Source organism: Notolepis coatsorum (assembly GCF_963971535.1).
Source record: "Notolepis coatsorum genome assembly, chromosome: 4".
Lineage (NCBI taxonomy): Eukaryota > Metazoa > Chordata > Actinopteri > Aulopiformes > Paralepididae > Notolepis > Notolepis coatsorum.
In genome coordinates this window covers 48,932,285-48,950,587 of record NC_140168.1, presented here as the reverse complement: position 1 = coordinate 48,950,587, position 18,303 = coordinate 48,932,285, and the positions used below count along the sequence as shown (strand labels likewise).

General features: G+C 41.3%; 1 protein-coding gene across 3 annotated transcripts in view; it reads right to left on the bottom strand.

Annotated features, from left to right (window-relative positions):
- Window positions 1-18,027, bottom strand: part of LOC311227093 (putative ATP-dependent RNA helicase ddx6) — a 48,430-nt gene extending 30,403 nt beyond the window's left edge. For 2 of the 3 annotated variants that reach the window (XM_084312625.1, XM_084312626.1), the window contains exons 1-7: window positions 17,888-18,027; window positions 15,729-16,842; window positions 15,536-15,640; window positions 13,195-13,324; window positions 8,512-8,658; window positions 807-901; window positions 378-500 (exon numbers count right to left, since the gene is read on the bottom strand). In XM_084312625.1, coding sequence (XP_084168751.1) covers window positions 378-500; window positions 807-901; window positions 8,512-8,658; window positions 13,195-13,324; window positions 15,536-15,640; window positions 15,729-15,971 — 843 coding nt within the window. In that variant the 5' untranslated portion in view covers window positions 15,972-16,842; window positions 17,888-18,027. Of the gene's footprint in view, window positions 1-377; window positions 501-806; window positions 902-8,511; window positions 8,659-13,194; window positions 13,325-15,535; window positions 15,641-15,728; window positions 16,843-17,876 lie in introns of all 3 variants that reach the window. The other variant, XM_084312627.1, reaches the window with a different exon arrangement.
- Between the last annotated feature and the right edge of the window lie 276 nt (window positions 18,028-18,303).

Here is an 18,303-nt window from a genome sequence, read left to right as displayed (position 1 = left end):
TGTTAATATTTATTTACCTAATTTATGTGCAATCGTTTCATTTCAGCTCAGTGTAGAGAAATGCACCGATAATAACAACCGCCTTACTGCGCGCGTCTATGACGACACTGTTGACACCACGTATCCGTGACACGCGCGCCCCGCGAAAACACTAGTAATTTTGGGGGCCTACCACCCCCCCTGAAAAAAATCCTAGGGGAAGCACTGCATCACAGTCAATCAATATGGCAAATACACACACTTTGTGGTACTAGAGCAGGGGAGGGACTGGCCATGGTGGCAGAGCAGCTTAGGCTGCAGGGACAACAGATTGCTGCCCGATGGCCCTGTGCCAGGAAGCCGGCTGAACTCTTGAGGTAAACTAGCCAACGACTTACCATGAACTTCTGCACGCTGATGGGGAAGGTGGCAGAGTAGAGCAGGATCTGCCTGTTCTTGGCCAGGAAGCTAATGATGTCCTCGATAAGCACCACAAAGTCCTGAGACAGCAGCTTGTCGGCCTGAGAGAGAAAGCAGAAGAGTTTCATATGTCAGGGAAACCTGTACAGACTTGAAAACCCTGCCAAGTTCTGATCCCAGGCTAAATACAGGACAGCTTGTATTAACTTGTACCATTGCCAAGGACGCGGGGGGATAAGATCTCTTCCGTCAACAGGAATTTACCTACCATATCTCAAACCACACCCTCTTTTATTGATCCTCCAATGACAACTCTTGCTTTTATCAGAGGTAAGCAACAGTTGTGAATTGGAGGATCAAGAAAAGAGGGCAGGGTTTGACATAGGTCAATTAGGGTTCATACTCACTTCATCCATCACCATCATCTGGACTCTATCCACTTTGGCCACTCCCTTCTTGATCAAGTCCAGGATTCTGCCAGGTGTGGCGATGACCACATGCACTGATGGAATAAATATTAAGTAATGGTTAAAAAAAGCAATCAGCAAAAAGAAATACTGATGATGGGGATATGTACAGATAAGTGGATGCTTTAATTGTGATTGATTAGTCAAATCTATCTAGGATCAAGAAGAGGGCGGGGTTTGAGATTGATCAATTGTGTCTGAACACGTCCCTGTACAGAGAACTTAGTGGGCTCATAATAGGGCTGCATAGTTATGACAAAAATAATTGCTATTATTTTGCTTGATATTGTGATCAAGATTATTAACACGATTAATGGAATTGCAAACCTTCCAACATTTAAAGATGGCATTTTCCTGTGTTTTGCATTGTTGTCTCAACACTGATTAATTCTGAAATATGTACATACATAGTGCAGTTTCTACAGTTCCAAGAACCCTCCCTATTGAAACAAGCCATTCAGAAATCCAGCCACAATTACGTAGTTAATAACATGCGTGTGAAGAGATCTTGGAAAAATTAGTGTACAAAATGGCAGCTTGCTCGTAAATAGGGCTGTACCGAATGTAATTTTTTAACATTCGAAGCTACGATTGAAGTATTCGAACGAAGCTTCGAATGTCTAAAACATTTACTTCCAAAAAGAAAAATACAAATAATACGCAATAAAGTGATTAAATTAGTATTTTTCTTTTATTAATTCAACTTTCTTTAATGAATATAACTCATCAGTTTCATCAACAATCCAATAAGGGCACGGTTGGTATGAAAGTGATGGTGACGTCTTATGTACCGGTATAATATTATAATATTAGTGTAGCCACAGATAAATAAATTAAAAAAAATATAAAAAATTCAAATGTTGATTTAGAATTCGAATGTCAACATTATGATCGAAGCTTCGAAGCATTCGGTACAGCCCTACTTGGAAACATTATTTTCGACCTGAAGTTGAACCTAAAATATGCACAGCAAGTTCGATATATTGCTGGATCTTGAGTCAGATTTTATCTGCAACATGTAGTTGACAGTTTGATCCGAATTTTGTTCAATGGTACAGGCTTTTACACCATTGATAGATGTATGATAAAGGTCAGAGTGTTTCTTCAGCATAGAAACTTCAAAGATATGTTATGGGGACCTCAAAGTTTTGAAGATTACATAATGGGGAACTTTACTTTATTTTTGAAGGGGGATTTTCCACATAGTGTACTGGGCTACTTGGGGCGGTGGCTGTGGATTCGTTTGTTGGATTAACCTTATTTATAATACAATTCATGCTAATTTCTGAGCTGGAAATCGTTTAGACCCCAACTGTGGTAATTTCATATGTGGTTCGAAAAACAAGGCAAATGCCCACCCTATAACGCAAACGGAGCAAAATGAGAAGTTAAGACTTATTTACCCACGAATGTTCACTACATATTATTTTAGCACATATTGCTCCTTGCCTATATCTTAACACTTTAATCGCCGGAAACGCCGAAACTCGTCATTCCCCGCCATGCTCATTCTGCCGAAGACGCCGTAACACGTCTTTGATATCAATATTTCAAAAATCTGTGATCGAAATCATATTTCTCCCACGGGGACCTGAGATATACTGCTGAGCTCCACTCAACTCTCTAACGGTTCAAGAGCGCCATCTGGTGGCCGATCGGCAGATCGCCCAACAGGAAGTCATGTGGATGAAGTGGTGCGCTCACCCATATTTCGTCCGGGCACTCGCTATCATTAGCAGGACTCCATCTTGACACAGTGAACACCGATCGGTGCAAATAACTCGACAAACATGATTTGGACGTATATACTATTATACAACCTGGAAATGGATCGGGTATTTATACATCCCATAATTGGAATATCTCTGCTCCACGCTCATCGCCCAACGGCGCGAGGAAGATACGGTAAGATCCAGCGTTATTTTCCAACGTGTTCTTTACCAACTGCTCTGATGATCATATCACCCACACTAGATGAATGATATAACGTTGCCCACGGAATTATAAACGACCCCCCGCCCATCCGGTCAACATCAGATCATACGTAGTAACTCCTAGAAGCACATCCAGTTGACTTTTTTTTTTATCTCGCACAGATTCCTACCAAACTGTATTTGATCATCAATATAATGCATTTAGGGCTATAAATCAAGTTCTGGAGAAAGCTGCAGAAAACGATAAAAACACACTTATACTTTAGACCGTATTTTAGTATGAATATGTGAATGAAAAAGTATAACGTTGCTACACCCTGAACAATAGATATAGGACATTGAATGGGCCATAATAATGTCAATTTAGCAATACAATTTAAAAAGTTATAGGCCTGCAAAGAAGGGGAACTTCTCCATAGACAAATAGAGATGGCGAGGGATGGTAAATTATGAATTTAACCATGGCGATCAAAGTGTTAATAGGAATGTGCAAAGGAACAAGCAATGCGGTTCACATGAAAGACATGTCAATTAGCAATGAGAATTACCTTAAATGTGGGAGATTAAGTGACCGTTAGAGGATAAACCTAGTGTCAGCCGGTATGGAATCATGTTTAATAGCCTACCTCAGTGGTGTGGGAGGGGTTGGTGATTAGGGCTGCACGATTTTGGGAAATAATCTAATTGCGATTTTTCTGACAGATATTGGGATTGCGATTACATTTGCGATTATAATTTTTTTTAAGCAGCCCCACAGAGGTTTATTGTAAAAAATAAAATAAAAATGCGAATTGCTAATTGCATCATTCCAAATCACGATTTCAATTTAAAATCCATGAATCGTTCAGCCCTATTGGTGATGGAACAGTTTTAACCTCTTAATTCTGTGCCACGCAGTTTGCCCATCTTATACCATTCTCTGCCAGTGCTATAAGCCTATGGAGTCGCTCACCTTCTTTGCAGGGCTATAACTTTTTAAATATTATAGCTATATCGACATTACTATGGCCCATTCAACATCGGTATCTATCGTTTCCGGATGTGGGAACGTTATATTTTTCCATTCATACATTGTCGCCAGGGCACGAAATAAACTTTGACTCACCGGCCAGTGGGGGGTAGATGGGAAGAATCTACCCGCCAAGCATATTTCTTACCTGCCAAATTTTTTTTGATTAAAAGAAAATATATATATATGGGTGGCTACGTGGCGTAGTGGGCAAGGCGCTCGCCACAAATGGCGGAGACGCTGGGCTCGACTGTTCGAGCCCAGCGCTCCACATTGCTTTCAGTTTAGCTGGTCGTTCATACTAATACACTTTGGCCGTATTAGGGGGTGGGAAACTGATGGGTGGGGATCGGGCGTTGTGGACAGCGACTCCTACAGGTCGGTTGGTGCGCCTGCGCAGTAGAATCAGGAAGTGTCGGGGGCAGCGTGAGCCTCCCACGCGTTACTCCTCGCCACTGAGAGATCGAGCTGCGCAGGTGAAAAGATGCGACTGCTGTTACCTCAAGTACCGGAGGGGACTTGTGCTATGTATGACTTAGTCCACATTGCAGCCGGCTTGTGGGAGGCAAGAAACAGCGTTCGTGACAGGGGAGGGTTGAATTGGATGATACGAAATTGGGATGGGAGAAAATATAGAAAATGGGAGAAAAAGTGGATCAAAAAATAAATATATATATATATATATACGTATATATATTTTATATACATTTTTTTTTTAAATAAAATATATATTATATAATCATACTTGTAGTTGTATTATCTGCGAGATATCGCCACCACGCAATAAGTCAAAATGCTCGCTATCTGCAAACAGCTCCACTGTCTGTGTGTATACTTGAGTAGCCTCCAGCTCCAGCAAGGATTCTCCGGCGCTACAGCTAGACCCTACATTCAGCATGAAAGGATTCTCCGGCGCTGCAGCTGGACCCTATTGGTATAATGTTACGGTTCTTTGGTCAAATCACATTCAACATGCCCTCAGCTAGAATATGCATTGAATCAATGTTATAAGACATTGATATCAGGAGCCATCTGTAGCTACTGCTAGCCCGCTAGATAACGTTAAGACCATTTAGTTTACTGGGACATATAGATCTAACGTGAGCTAGCTAACGAGGGAACGGAGGTATTATGCACTCAAGTCGACTATTGCTGGAGCATTTGTTGATATCAGCAGCTATCAGTAGCTAGCCAGCTAGATACCGTTAGACAATGCCTCGTCATGTATTAAACTAAAAGTGAATAGTAGACTGGGTCATTGTTTAAACAGTAACGGTAGGTTGTAACGGTAGTAACTGGAGGTCCGCTCTTCTAGACTAGAGCAGACTGCCTCTGTGTTGATACAAGCAGAAGCCCTTAGCCAATAGTATCCCGCTGCAGGGCTGGGCGGATATGACTTGTTGCCACGTTTTTTTTTCAAAATAAGAGTATCATACGAACCGAATGTTGCTAACTGCCGGAGCCATCGATATGACTGGAGATGCGCTTGCGGCGGAAATGAGACCCGCACAGATTTTCAAAATAAGAGTATCGTTATGAACTTGATTGATTGATTACACGCCACACGGCGGGCAGACCTCTCAGTGGGAGGCGCCAAACGTAAAAACTGAGCGCCAATGGCGCTTGGCGGGCTCTAGTTTTCGCCCCCTGATTGTCGCGTTAGTACCGTTGTGAATATAAGTATGTTTTTAGACTGTAGAGTAGGCTTGGGCGGTATAATTTTTTTCATACCGTCATACCTTGATGACATAATACCCCGGTATACGGTATGACTTTCATATTCATTAGGGGGGGGGGGCAACCCGTGTTACCAAGTAAACAAATCACTGAACGATGGCCGGCTCGCAGCATCCTAGTAACATTAGCTCTCAGAATGGTAGCCAGAAGCCTGCAGCATCCTAGTACTACTAGGAGCTGCGGGCTTCTGGCTACCATTCTGAGAGCTAACAATAGTAGTATTAGGAGGATGCTGCAGGCTTCTGGCTAACATTCTGAGAGCTAACGATAGTAGTACTAGGATGCTGCAGGCTTCTGGCTACCATTCTGAGAGCTAACGATAGTAGTACTAGGAGCTGCAGGCTTCTGGCTACCATTCTGAGAGCTAACGATAGTAGTACTAGGAGCTGCGGGCTTCTGGCTACCATTCTGAGAGCTAACGATAGTAGTACTAGGAGCTGCGGGTTTCTGGCTACCATTCTGAGAGCAAACGATAGTAGTACTAGGAGCTGCAGGCTTCTGGCTACCATTCTGAGAGCTAACGCTTTACGGTATTTTCACAGCACTGTCGCAACATTACCGTAAAGCGTGAACACCGTTGTGATCCACATACACAACAGTTAGCTCTCAGAATAGCCAGTTAGCCCGCAGCACCGGCAACGGTAAGCGTGTCTCATTTAATTTCCACCACTGAAGCGGGTTTCCCCCCCATCGTTTGCGTCCTCCTGTGTGTAGAAGACAACCAGCTCTGCGTGTGCTCGCTCCACTAGTGAGGACTGGTCTCGCCCTCTGCTGGCGCCTGCTGTGTGTGCACTACAACCAACCACTGTCAAAACTCTGTTTCAGTGTAATGGAAACTGAAACGCATCTGTGATTTTGACGGTATTGATTTTCAATACCGTCGGTATTTCTAAATACCCTGGTATACCGTAATACAGTCATACCGCCCAAGCCTACTGTAGAGCAGTAATTCCTAGAACGCGAGTTATAGGCCCAAACGCATATTATACATAATCGATGAGTTTCATTCCTATACACGCTATATTAAAAAATCCAAATGCATATGCTCGGTATACATTATGCTCAATCATGCGTGAAGGAAAGGGGGGGGTCGTTTATGATTCCTTGATCGTCAGTAACGGCTTTCCTTAGTACGACATCATACGTTGAGCAGATGGATTGCAATGAAATAAATGGACAATCAAGCTGGAATTAACGTTAGATTCCCTTACCTGTGGCCGATGCGTCTGGAGAAAAAAAATTCCAATTATTTGATGTCGATCTGCTAGATCCATTTTCCGTTTGTATGACGGAAAAAACTTCGAAAGCATATTGATTGTTGCATCTCGAAAGCAATCAAATGCACTCGAGTGTTTGTCTTGATCAACATAAGATAGCTCTGCCGGAGGATTGCACAGAGGATGCACAGAGCGCCACATCCGGTTTAGAGTAGAGTGCAACTCGCCCGAAATCCGCCAGGCGGCGGTATTGAGGTGTTGAAATATCACACAGGTTCCAGCTGGCTCCCGGAGCCTTCCTGGATGAATTATGAATGCCAATAACGAATAAAGGAAATAACGATTATAAAAACGAGTAAACTGGTTGTTGGCGTTATTAGATTGGCGGGCAATAACGAGTAAACTAAGTAAATGGAAGATTGCTCCACTTCTACAAGGTCCATTTGCATGTATTCCCAGTGTCAGAAATATTGTGTCCGTTACTAGGCTTGAGTAAATTGTAATGAACCAAAGGAGAATATATATAATATAATAAAAAAAAAATCTCTTCATCTTTCACGGTAAATAACATCATGCTAACATTGACCCGATGCAAAATATTCAGCACCTTCTTGAGATCATGTGTACAAAAAATGTAAGCCAATGAATAAATGGCAGATGATTTACAGGTTTTTTTGTAGATGCAGTACTGTTTTTACCATCCAGACACATGCAATTTGAAATATGACTATAGAATATCAGGCCTATAAGGCCTATAAGTGACCTTATTATGGCCAAGTCACACATCTATGGATCGGGCCAAATCTTCTTTCCAATGCAGAGTTCAATCTGGATTTAGTACCACCAGGCGCCCCTGACAGGGCAGCAAAACCGTGAATGAAATCTACTAAGTACAGTTACTTTTTTATAATGTAAATTTCTCCACCATTTTATCAGATTGCAACATGTTTTTTTTGCTAGGCGTTCCAAGTTATGAACTCCGTTCTATTTTATGGCAATAACGTTCAGGTTTGTTCCACCCGTGAGATATGATCCCAAAGATAACCGGAAAAAAATAAGTTTCACGCTAGAAGTCAGATGATTGACAGGGGCTGGTGTGAGCTGGGAAGTGTAGTTTTATGAAATTCGAAGCCCATCGAAAGCCCCGAGTCTCTCAAAAGACTACACTAAAGTTATGTTGCGCCATGTCCTCACGTCAATATGAGCCTTTTTCCGATGCGCTGAGATTTCTATAAACTCATCTTTCACTAACGACACTTAAAATCATTGGTAAACAAACGTAATGCTGAAAATATATATTTTGACTGCCGTTTTCATAGGGTTAGGGTGTTTACTCTTGGCTACATTTGAAAAAGAAAACGCAACATTAATTAATACGTACTTGACTTGAACAAGGAGGGCTGCAGCGTCTTTGTAGTGTGAATCCAGTGTTTAGAAGGTGCTCTTTGGATATAGGGGAGCCCGTTGAAAAAAGAAAGAAGTTCCAGGCACTCTTCATATATAAAAAAGCTTTAATAAGTCGCTTAGTTCATATTAGAATAAAAAAAATGTATAAATGAAGAGTGTCTGGAACTTTTTTTTCTTATTAATGAATACATTCTGTATTGATTGATTTATGGCGTGATATGAATCTCTGCCCTGTACCGGGCCCGTCGAGCTTAATCCTTCTCTTCGACTTCCATTTGAGGCTACCGACTGGCTCATGGAAGTTATGATTCTCCACACAGTGGCTCACTATGAATCCTTACCGGTCTCATCCAGGCGCATGATGTCATCTCGCAGGTTGGTGCCGCCAGTGGTGGCCATGACTTTGACTCCTCCCAGGTGTTTGCTGATCTGGATGCTGATCTGACTCACCTGCAGGGCTAGCTCACGGGTGGGCACCATCACAATGGCTACAGTAAAAGAAATAAGACAAATACATTATGAATAATAGTGTAATTAAGATTTAACTAAAGACATCCAGTGTTTTCCATGCCATTATAGAATACTTTTTTGCGCAAGGCCCATGTAGATGGACAAGAAATATGGGGGTTGGTCTACCCAATAAAAACGATTTGCCTTAATGGTCTGGCACCGTCCTACCTCTGCGACTGCCTACATAGATATGTTCCAACCGACCCCTCAGGTCCTCTAGTGCGGACCTGCTCGAGGTGCCTACAATGAAATATAAAAAATACGGCAAAGCAGCTTTTTGTTTCTATAGGCCGACGGCTTGAAATAATCTCCTACTACATCTAAAACAGGCAGCGTCTGTGGATAGCTTTAACACTTTCAGTGCCCACCACGTGTTATCAGCCAGACGCCTGAATGCCCACCATGACAATTAGCGTTTTATTAGCAATCTGAATTCATATTTCATCAACCGAGTCTCCCGTTGGTATGCAGCCCCTGTAGGAGCTCAGATGTATAAAAAGAAAAAAAGAAAAAAACGCCCCCCATCGTCTCCCAGATGGTAATGCACCCTTTTGGAATGGACTCAATGAAAATGGATGAGAAAAGAAAAATCCGGAATCCACATTTTACTTCTCAGGCATGTAACCCGAGCCGATCGGATTCATTGTGGAGCCTCAGAACAGCGTGGAATACATATGTAGCAGTGTTTCCGTTAGCCGGTAATTACCGGTATTTGACCGGCAAAATCTGTTGAAGTCCGACATATTTAATCTCTCCGGTCATAATGTCCGGTGAAAATAATTCCCTCTAAACACAATTAGATTATTTGAATTGTATTAAAATAGGCTAAAATTAAATAGCCTATGCGATGAACGAAACAAACAATAATTACATTTGTTTCATCGTTGCTTCACCAAGCAGCCGGTCTAATAATGACATCCTGTTGTCAGCACGAGCTGGCTGCTGATATATTTGCGAGAAGCATCCATCTGCCGGCCGGCAGGGTGCAGTACTCCAATTCAGCCATTGGCAATTCAGCTGTTGGGTGGGGGCGCTGCTGAGCGGTTTCCAGACCGGACCTAAAAACACTGCTGCTCCATGCTTCACGTAAATATATCAGCAGCCAGCTCGCGCTGACAACAGGATGTCATTATTAGACCGGCTGCTTGGTGAAGCAACGATGAAACAAATGATTTTTTCGTTCATTGCATAGGCTATTTAATTTTAGCCTATTTTAATACAATTCAAATAATCAAATTGTGTTTAGAGGGAATTATTTTCACAGGACATTATGACCAGCACCAAGTCGTTGGGAGGTGGAGATATACATCACGCAAACCCACGATAATGTTGCCGTCTCTCTCTGCCAAATTTCTCAGTTCTTCGCTTGATATAATTAATACAAATGTCAAATATAACGGAATTCGTTAGCTCATAAAAATTTGATTATAACAGACTGCCGTTTATTAAGGTCGGGCAGACTGCCCACCGACACCTCAAATCGGCAGCAGCACGAAGTCTCGAGGGACTTATTTTATTTGGAATATATTAATGACTGTATATACGCAAAAGTAGCCTAGTTTTAAGTTAAAATATTATAAATGCCTTGATGATGTCATTCTTTATATATGCCTATCAATTGTTTTTAAGCTCAATAAACTCTGACCGGAATTTATCCCATTTGTCCGGTAGATTGAAATCTACCGGACACTCAGACCTGCAAAAAAAAATTCTAACGGAAACCCTGATATGTACAGTATGTAGCGTTGGATAAATAAAAACGATCGATTTTTGGAATGGCGATCAGGAATTGGAATGATCTTTTTTGAGAACATCTGATCTGAGGTAAGGAATCTATTTTACAAGTCTTGGGATAATCAGAGTTGTATTCGCAGAGATCTCAGCGTTCACCCTATGTGTGATGTGTCTGTGCGCGATCGCTTTGAGGAAATCAGAGAATAGATTTTTCAGATCGCCTATATAGCGTGCATACGTACACATACTATCGATAATCTAGCGTTTATTTGAAAACTATTCATAAATAGGCCGAAAAATGACAACGTTCTAGAATATTCCAGTAAAGGGCGATTATCATGGAATATTTATATTTTCCTTGAAAACGAGGGCTTTTCAAAATGCTATAAAACAAAAATGAACCGATAAAAAAACAATCCGCTTCGACAATGTTGACTGGAAAACGAGTCATTGATAAGCGACAGGCAGATTAGACACAGCCATAATTTAAAACATAGATTAGGCGTTATTAACGCCAACATTGAAGTGGATGGTGGGCATTCAAGCACTAAATCGTGCGCCCCCTGCTGGCACAGCTCAAGACCTATTTTTATACTCTTGCTTTTAGCTGATTTTAAAATCCTTGTCGTCATTTATGCTTTTTAGCCATTTTCTTAGTGTTTTGCTTTTTTTTTTTTGTGGTTTTAAGCTCCTGTTTTTCTTTTTTTGCTTTATAGTCAAATTTTGTGTTTAAATTTTTTTGCACTTTGAGCTGCATTCTATGTATGAAAGGTGCTATATAAATAAATATTATTGTTATATTAATAAAAACGTTTTGCCTGTCAGTCTGTGGATGCACAGCCTCCTAGGCAGTAGATGGCAAGTTGCGAAGGTATCCATTTTGTTACCACGCCACTCCAAAAAAAAGGATGATGTGTAAATAACCATGCATCTGGAAAGCTGCACATAATTTGTATGTGACCCATCTGTGTTTTGGAGAGTATTTATATACCCAATCGACAGTTTTGGGGATATTATGGATTTACTCTGCCTCAGCATTTCGCGTGAACACGATAACTCGGAATAGCTTTCATTCGAATCCCTTCACATTTGCGGTGCATTTATGACCTCTAGGGGATGAACCCTATCGAGTCTACTCATGCGCAACAGTGGCTCAGGAGGTAGAGCGCTCGTCTTGATAGTCGGAAGGTTCCTGGTTAGATTGCCGCTCCTCCCAGCCAGTGTGTCGTAGTGTCCTTGAGCAAGAGACTTAACCCCCAATTGCTCCCAATGGTTGCCTCCACGATCGGTATGAGTGAATGTGAGAAACAAAAGCTAAAAGCACAATTTTCAACAACTTTGCCATAAGGACCTATGAAGTCTGCCATATTGGACTTTCCACCATCTTGAATTATTGGAAAAACACTTTTGCCTGTTCATCTGATTTTGATCAAACTTGCTGTGTGGAATCTTGGGACTAACATCTTCAAATGTGTCATTTAGATAATCGATAGACCAAACCATATGTTTTGCAAAAACGCATTGGTAAACAGGTGACAATGATTTGTTCCTTGCCAAACTTGACAGATATGTTTGCCTTACAATAGCAAGGAGGCCTGCGAGTCATCTAGCCTCATTCAGTCATCTTGCCTCAAGGTGGCGCTATTCTCAAAAACAAAAACATGAACTACTCAACGGCTCAGATTAGGGGCAAGGTGGATAGACAATTGGGGATGTTCAGGGATATACCCGCCATCACCTACAGCACATGTCTAGTTCATTTATTTCATAGCCAATTAGAATGTTGAGGGAAAACTTTGAAGTCTTTGTCTCTCAATAGCATAGTAATGACAACCATAGTAAAGCCCAATGATAGGATGTGATAAGACATTAATGAATAACCGCACGTTTGAAGAAAGTACATAAAATAGTGTATGTATGACAGAGCTTAGGATCCCTTGGGGGACAGGACATCATAATAAAAAAATATGCATTTTTTTTATTTTTTTTTAGTCACTTATTTGTCAAAACACTCACCAAGTTGTTGAAATGGTTGAATGTGTGTAAACAAACTACAACAGAGAGGATGTCTGCTCTCTAAAAACTGACATGTTCAAACATTTTAATTATTATTTTCATTTCAAGTCACATTCGATTCAACATGCCAGAGTTCTGAGAGAGCAGACAGATTCTCTGTTCAAGTTGACAAATTGGACCAGTACAAGTTCAGGGCGAACGAGTGACAAATAAGTGGGCCAAATGCCATGTTCAAGTAATATAGAATATGTCAAGAGTTAAGAAAAATTTATATATATTCGCCCGGAAGATCTTAAAATGGTAATCCACAAGATCATGACATGAATAATTTTTTTTGTCGACAATCTATTGGTGATAAACAATGATAGTCTTCCATTTATTCAGAACAATCATAAAACTGCCGATGACATAAAACATCACTTCCTGTGTGCTGGATGATTTCCCCAGGAATGTCCTACCAGACACCACTGCTCAGAACAGCAAACATGAAACTATGATTATAGGCAGAATCACTATGGTGTTTAATAGTGTGGCAAAATAGACATTTATTAATATGAAAATGTTTGAGATAATTACTTAAAGTTGATCTCACTATCTGTTCATTCAATCAACCGGCTCCGATATGTAGATGGCGTGACGTTACATACACAGCTGGGGATGAGCACAGCAAAGGCAATGGGTAAGTTTGTGATGGGTGGTGGAGTGGGGGTCTCTGAGGATAACAGTAAAGCATTAAAAGGCAGGAAAAAATACTCCAGGCTCACCCTGTATATGGTCCTTCTTAAGGTCTATTCTTTCCAGTAGTGGAATAAGGTAGGCCCCACTCTTCCCTGTTCCGTTCTTCGCTCGGGCCAGAATGTCACGTCCAGACAGGGCAATAGGAATGCTCTCCTCCTTGGGAAGGAACAACATTACAATTAAAGACACTTTTTTCTGCCCACACCCAATAAATAAATGCCTCAAAAGGGATATTTCATCTACAAGTAAGCTAGTGACCACTGCTTTCTCTGTCGCCCGCCGTCAAAGCAGGGCTCGACAGAGTGTTTCACTCGCATTTGTAACAAAATAGATATGTGCGAACTGGAAAAATTATTTACTAGATGACAATAATCTACTTACCCAGCCGCCGCTTATCGCTCAACTCCACTTGTTAGTGGCGCCGTTTCCACCAATTGGGGATTGGCGTGAGTAATTAATCAAGTACTCTTTTGTTAAATCACCAAAATTGCTCATTTGTGCCACTGAAACAGAATCTCGCTCTGAAATCCTGCAACGAGTGAGTTGTTGCAGGAAGAAAACACTGGTAAGCTGTGGAGCATGAGCGTACGGTTCAAACTTTGTTGCATTGAAATCTGGCTTAGTGTTATCTGAAAGATAATAACATCGGTTTGTGTTTGTGCATTTCCAAACTGTGCCAACACGTCACCCAATTTGCATAGCGTTCATAGACTAGTATTGATACGGACATACCGTGCCGTGAGCGGAGAAACCTGTTGCAGACAGAGTGGAGGTAATGTATTTATTACAAATTGTGCTCACCAATATGAACATAGGCCTCTTTACTTACTTAAAAAGAGGAAACATAGGGGGGGCAGGTGGCGCACAGAGATTACGTTCGTCACCAACACCGGGAGATTCGCCTGTTCGAATCCAGCTCCCGGCGTTGCTATCAGCTTGGCTGGCCTCTCACACTGATACAATTGGCTGTATCAGGGGGTGGGAAAGCTGAAGGGTGGGTCCTGGGCGTTGTGGACAGGGACCCCTACAGTTCGGTCGGGGCGCCTGCTCAGCAAGGGTTGGAACTAAGGAGAGATAGTGTGGCCTCCCACACGCTACACTCTCCCCGGTGAGAACATGCGCGGCCAGGTTGGCCTGCCCGCACATGCGTCGGAGGAAAGCATGTGACAGTCTCCGGTCTCCCGGACCAACAGTAGGGGAAAGTACGCAACAACCAGGAAGGGTGGGATGGGAGAAAAATCGGGAAAAAGGAGGGGAAGAAAGAGATATATATAAAAAAAAAAAAGAGGAAACATCAAGAAATGTTTATGGTATTAATTCCACCATGTGTGTTTTTATTTTATAATGCTCATGAGTCATGATTATTGCTGAAGTCTGAGTCATACAATACTCACTGACTTTCATAACCTAACAGACTAACTTGTCTTGCTCAAGACTTGTTTGAGTTTTAATAAGAGCAAAGTGTTTTGTTTGTCTAAGATTTAAAAAGGTTTAAACTGTACAGCACTGACAAAGTTGAACAGTGCTGTACAAGTCCCAAAAAAAAAGAAAAAAAAATATTATAAAAGAACAAATTTTAATCTCGAAGCTTCGAATTAAAATCAAATCTCTGCCCCGAAGCTTTGAATTCCAAAAAAGATCGAAGGTCAGCCCGCAGTTTCCTCATTTTACTTATCCGGCAAGCCATCCGAAGAGATCCAAGTCTTCGCCGACCCTCAGAACAGCGTGGAATCGGTATTTCCAGTACGCAGCGCTGAATCAATAAACATGATCGATATTTGGAATGGCGATCAGGAATTGGAATAATCTTTTTGGAGAACATCTGATCTGAGGTAAGGAATCTATTTTACCAGTCTTAGGATAATCGGATCCGTTTTCACAGAGATATCAGCGTGTGCCGTGTGTGTGCGCTGATCAGGAAATGAGAATATATTTTTCAGCTCGCTTCTCTAGCGTGCATAAGTACACATATACTATCGATAATCTAGCATTTATTTGAAAACGATTCATAAATGGGCAGAAAAATTACGTTTTGTGTATTCCAGAATATTCCAGTAAAGGCCGTTTATCACAGAATCTTTATATTTTCCTGAAACTTTCAAGAAAACGAGGGTTTTTCAAAATAGTATAAAACGGAAATTAACCGATTAAAAAACAATCCGTTTCGACAATGTTGACTGCAAACAAGTCATTGATAAGCGACGGCCAGATTAGACAGATAGCCATAATTTAAGACATAGTTTATGCGTTCACAACGCTATCATTGAAGTGGGTGGTGGCATTCAACAGGGGTAAGGCGCACCGCATTGCTGGTAATCAAAGTGTTAATGCAGATATACTGAAAGAAAGGAGACAGGTTAGTTATACCTGGATAGGAGAGGGCTTCTCCCAGCCCATCTCGAAGATGCCCATTAGCAGTTCCCGTTTGAGACAGTAATCCTCAAACTCATTGCCCTTGGTGGCGGTCACATCCTGTGGGAGACACACAGCAGTTGAGTGGAGACTGGGAAGCATGCAGTTAAGTCAGTATCAGATAAAGAGCCCATGAATTTGGACTTACTGAGGTTTTCATCCTGGTGTCTCTGGGGGGGAGATGTAAGCTCTTTTTCCAGTCATCTCCAAACCTAATGCCAGTTCCCTCCTGTGGGACACCTCCCGCCTTTAGGGGTACAGCCATGGCCTTTCCTGGAGCTAGGGGTCCCGACAGTGGCGAAGCTGGTTTGGGCTGTCCTCTGAGCTGCCCATTCTGCTTGTTCAGTCCCATAATGACCTGGCCAACATTTTCTGTCCTGGCGGTGGCCATGTCCTCTCGCCTTTCCTTTTTAATTTCTTTAGGATTTTAAAGTTTTTTTTTCCTTTTTAAAAATCCTCTTCAAAAAGTAGAAAAAAGTCTAATAAAGCATTAGCAAACAATATTGTCTGTTCTTTTAAGTCCAAAGCTTTTAGAACAGAAGTCAATTTGTAATATTTACATATACACACGCACGTGCAGATCGGTCCCCTTCAACAACAGAGTGACTGACGTACGATCACAAAAAATCTTTATATAAGAGCTCTTCAAAATGAAGAGAAATGTGCATTCATTATGCATAAATATACTCGCACACAGTATAGAAAATTATACGTGGACAAGTATCAAGGAGTTTAAGTCCTGAATTAGAACAGCTAAGGCAATTTGAACTGAGGGAATAACGTCTGCAATACTTAGTTCAACAGTTAAATTTCTCCTTTTTCTATATTAAACATTTGCAGCTTTCGCTTTGAGTCCATAAGAATTGCTCAATGTCTTCCTCTGTCCTTCAAAATAAGATTTCAAACAATTATATTTCCGAAAAATCGTGTGTGTCTGTGACGTTCAATGTCTGCTTTCCACTCTGGGAGTATATGTCCCTCCACATGTGAAAAAGTAGTTTCCCCGACATAAAAAATATACAAGGGGTACTACAGTCCAAAGCAATGTAGCTTTAAGCCCCCCTTGGAGTCCTTTATGGTCGGCTTGCTTTTTACTCCAGCTGTTCCACCTGCTCTGCTCCGACACCGCAGGTCTTCCCGTTGGCATGTATATATATGTGTGTGTGTGTATGTGTGGGTGTGTATGTGTGGGTGTTTATGTGTGTGGGTGTGATCAACCCGTTTCCTCCACAAAGTCAGCCAGCAACTCAAACCTGTGTCACCTAAGAGAGAAAAAGCAGCAAATGGGTTTTGCAGATGTAAACTTGGACTAAAACACAGGGATATATATATATATATATATATATATATATATATATATATATATTTGTTTTCCTTTTTATAACAAATACCAGTAACTTATGCTGGTATTATGCTGGTCATACTGAAAAAAATAGATAAGTGTGTAAGCCACCAAGTGGTTGGATAAAAAGACTACGGTACTAATGTGCTCTCAGGGGGCCAGTTTCCATTTCTAGTGTGTATTAAAATAATAATAATAAAGATTACACCGCTAGTGTTGTAATATCCATGCGTTGTATTATACATTAACTATTGAAAAACAAAGTGCAATACGGTAATACCAACTTCCCTGATGAATTGAAAATGGGGGACCCTGATGTAAACAAGACGAAAGTATTTCTCTGGTCTGCATCCCCTTAACAATTGTATGTATTGAGCTGTACTGTATTGTACCCATTCTGCAATCTTTTAATAAAGTAATCAATCAATCAATCCCTAGTCGAACCTGCCTCTAGCAAACATTCCAGATTTGTCCTCGTGTTTTCAGGATTGGTCTTCAATCGGTGCAGCAAACAAACCTTAGGTTAGCAGCCGACCAGCACTGACTCGCTAGTCGCTACTAGCTTCAACTGTCAGCGATAAGCACATTGAAAAAAAGACGGAGCTAATCTCAGGTCAAGGATACGTTTGTGACACTTCGTCTCGGGAAAAGTAAAGCTAATGTTAGCTAATGCTAGTAGCAACCTAACGTTAACGTTAGCCATTTGCTAGCAGCACCGCCGATACTCCTCATAATTCATTTGGTACTTAACACACAATTAATTAAGTATAAGTTGCATGATTATGCTTTAGGTCAACGTGTTAACAGTATAGAAGCAAGCCAACGAGCTATGGCACGATCCGCAGGCTCGACAGCAGGTTGATGAGCTAATGCGTTAGCTAATGGCTACATATCCAGCTAACGCTAACGAGACTCGGCTATTTTTTTATATTAAATTGGATGACTTAAACATACCGCAAACCCACCTTTCTCTCTTCCTGTGTTGTATTATGGTAGATTGTGTGCGGCTGATCAATTACTCGTGTTGTAGGTATATTTAGTTAGTACATTACTCGAAACAAATAGTCGCTATTGTGTTTGTTCTTGCTAATTCAACATGGTCGCCTTCTTCTTCGTCTTCTCTTCTTCGTCACTTTCTTCCTGTTTATCACATGTGAACTCGAAAACCCTACTGCCACCTGCTGTTATCCCGCGGTGTCGGAGCTCGGGACAACACGCTGGGTCCCTTGAAAAAAAGCTCATAATTTGGAAATGATGAATGCCAGTTGAATTGATTGATTGAAAACGTTAATTAACAGATTGCAGAATGGGTACAGTACAGTACAACTCAATACACACAATTGTTAAGTGGATGCAGACCAGAGAAAGACTTTCGTCTTGT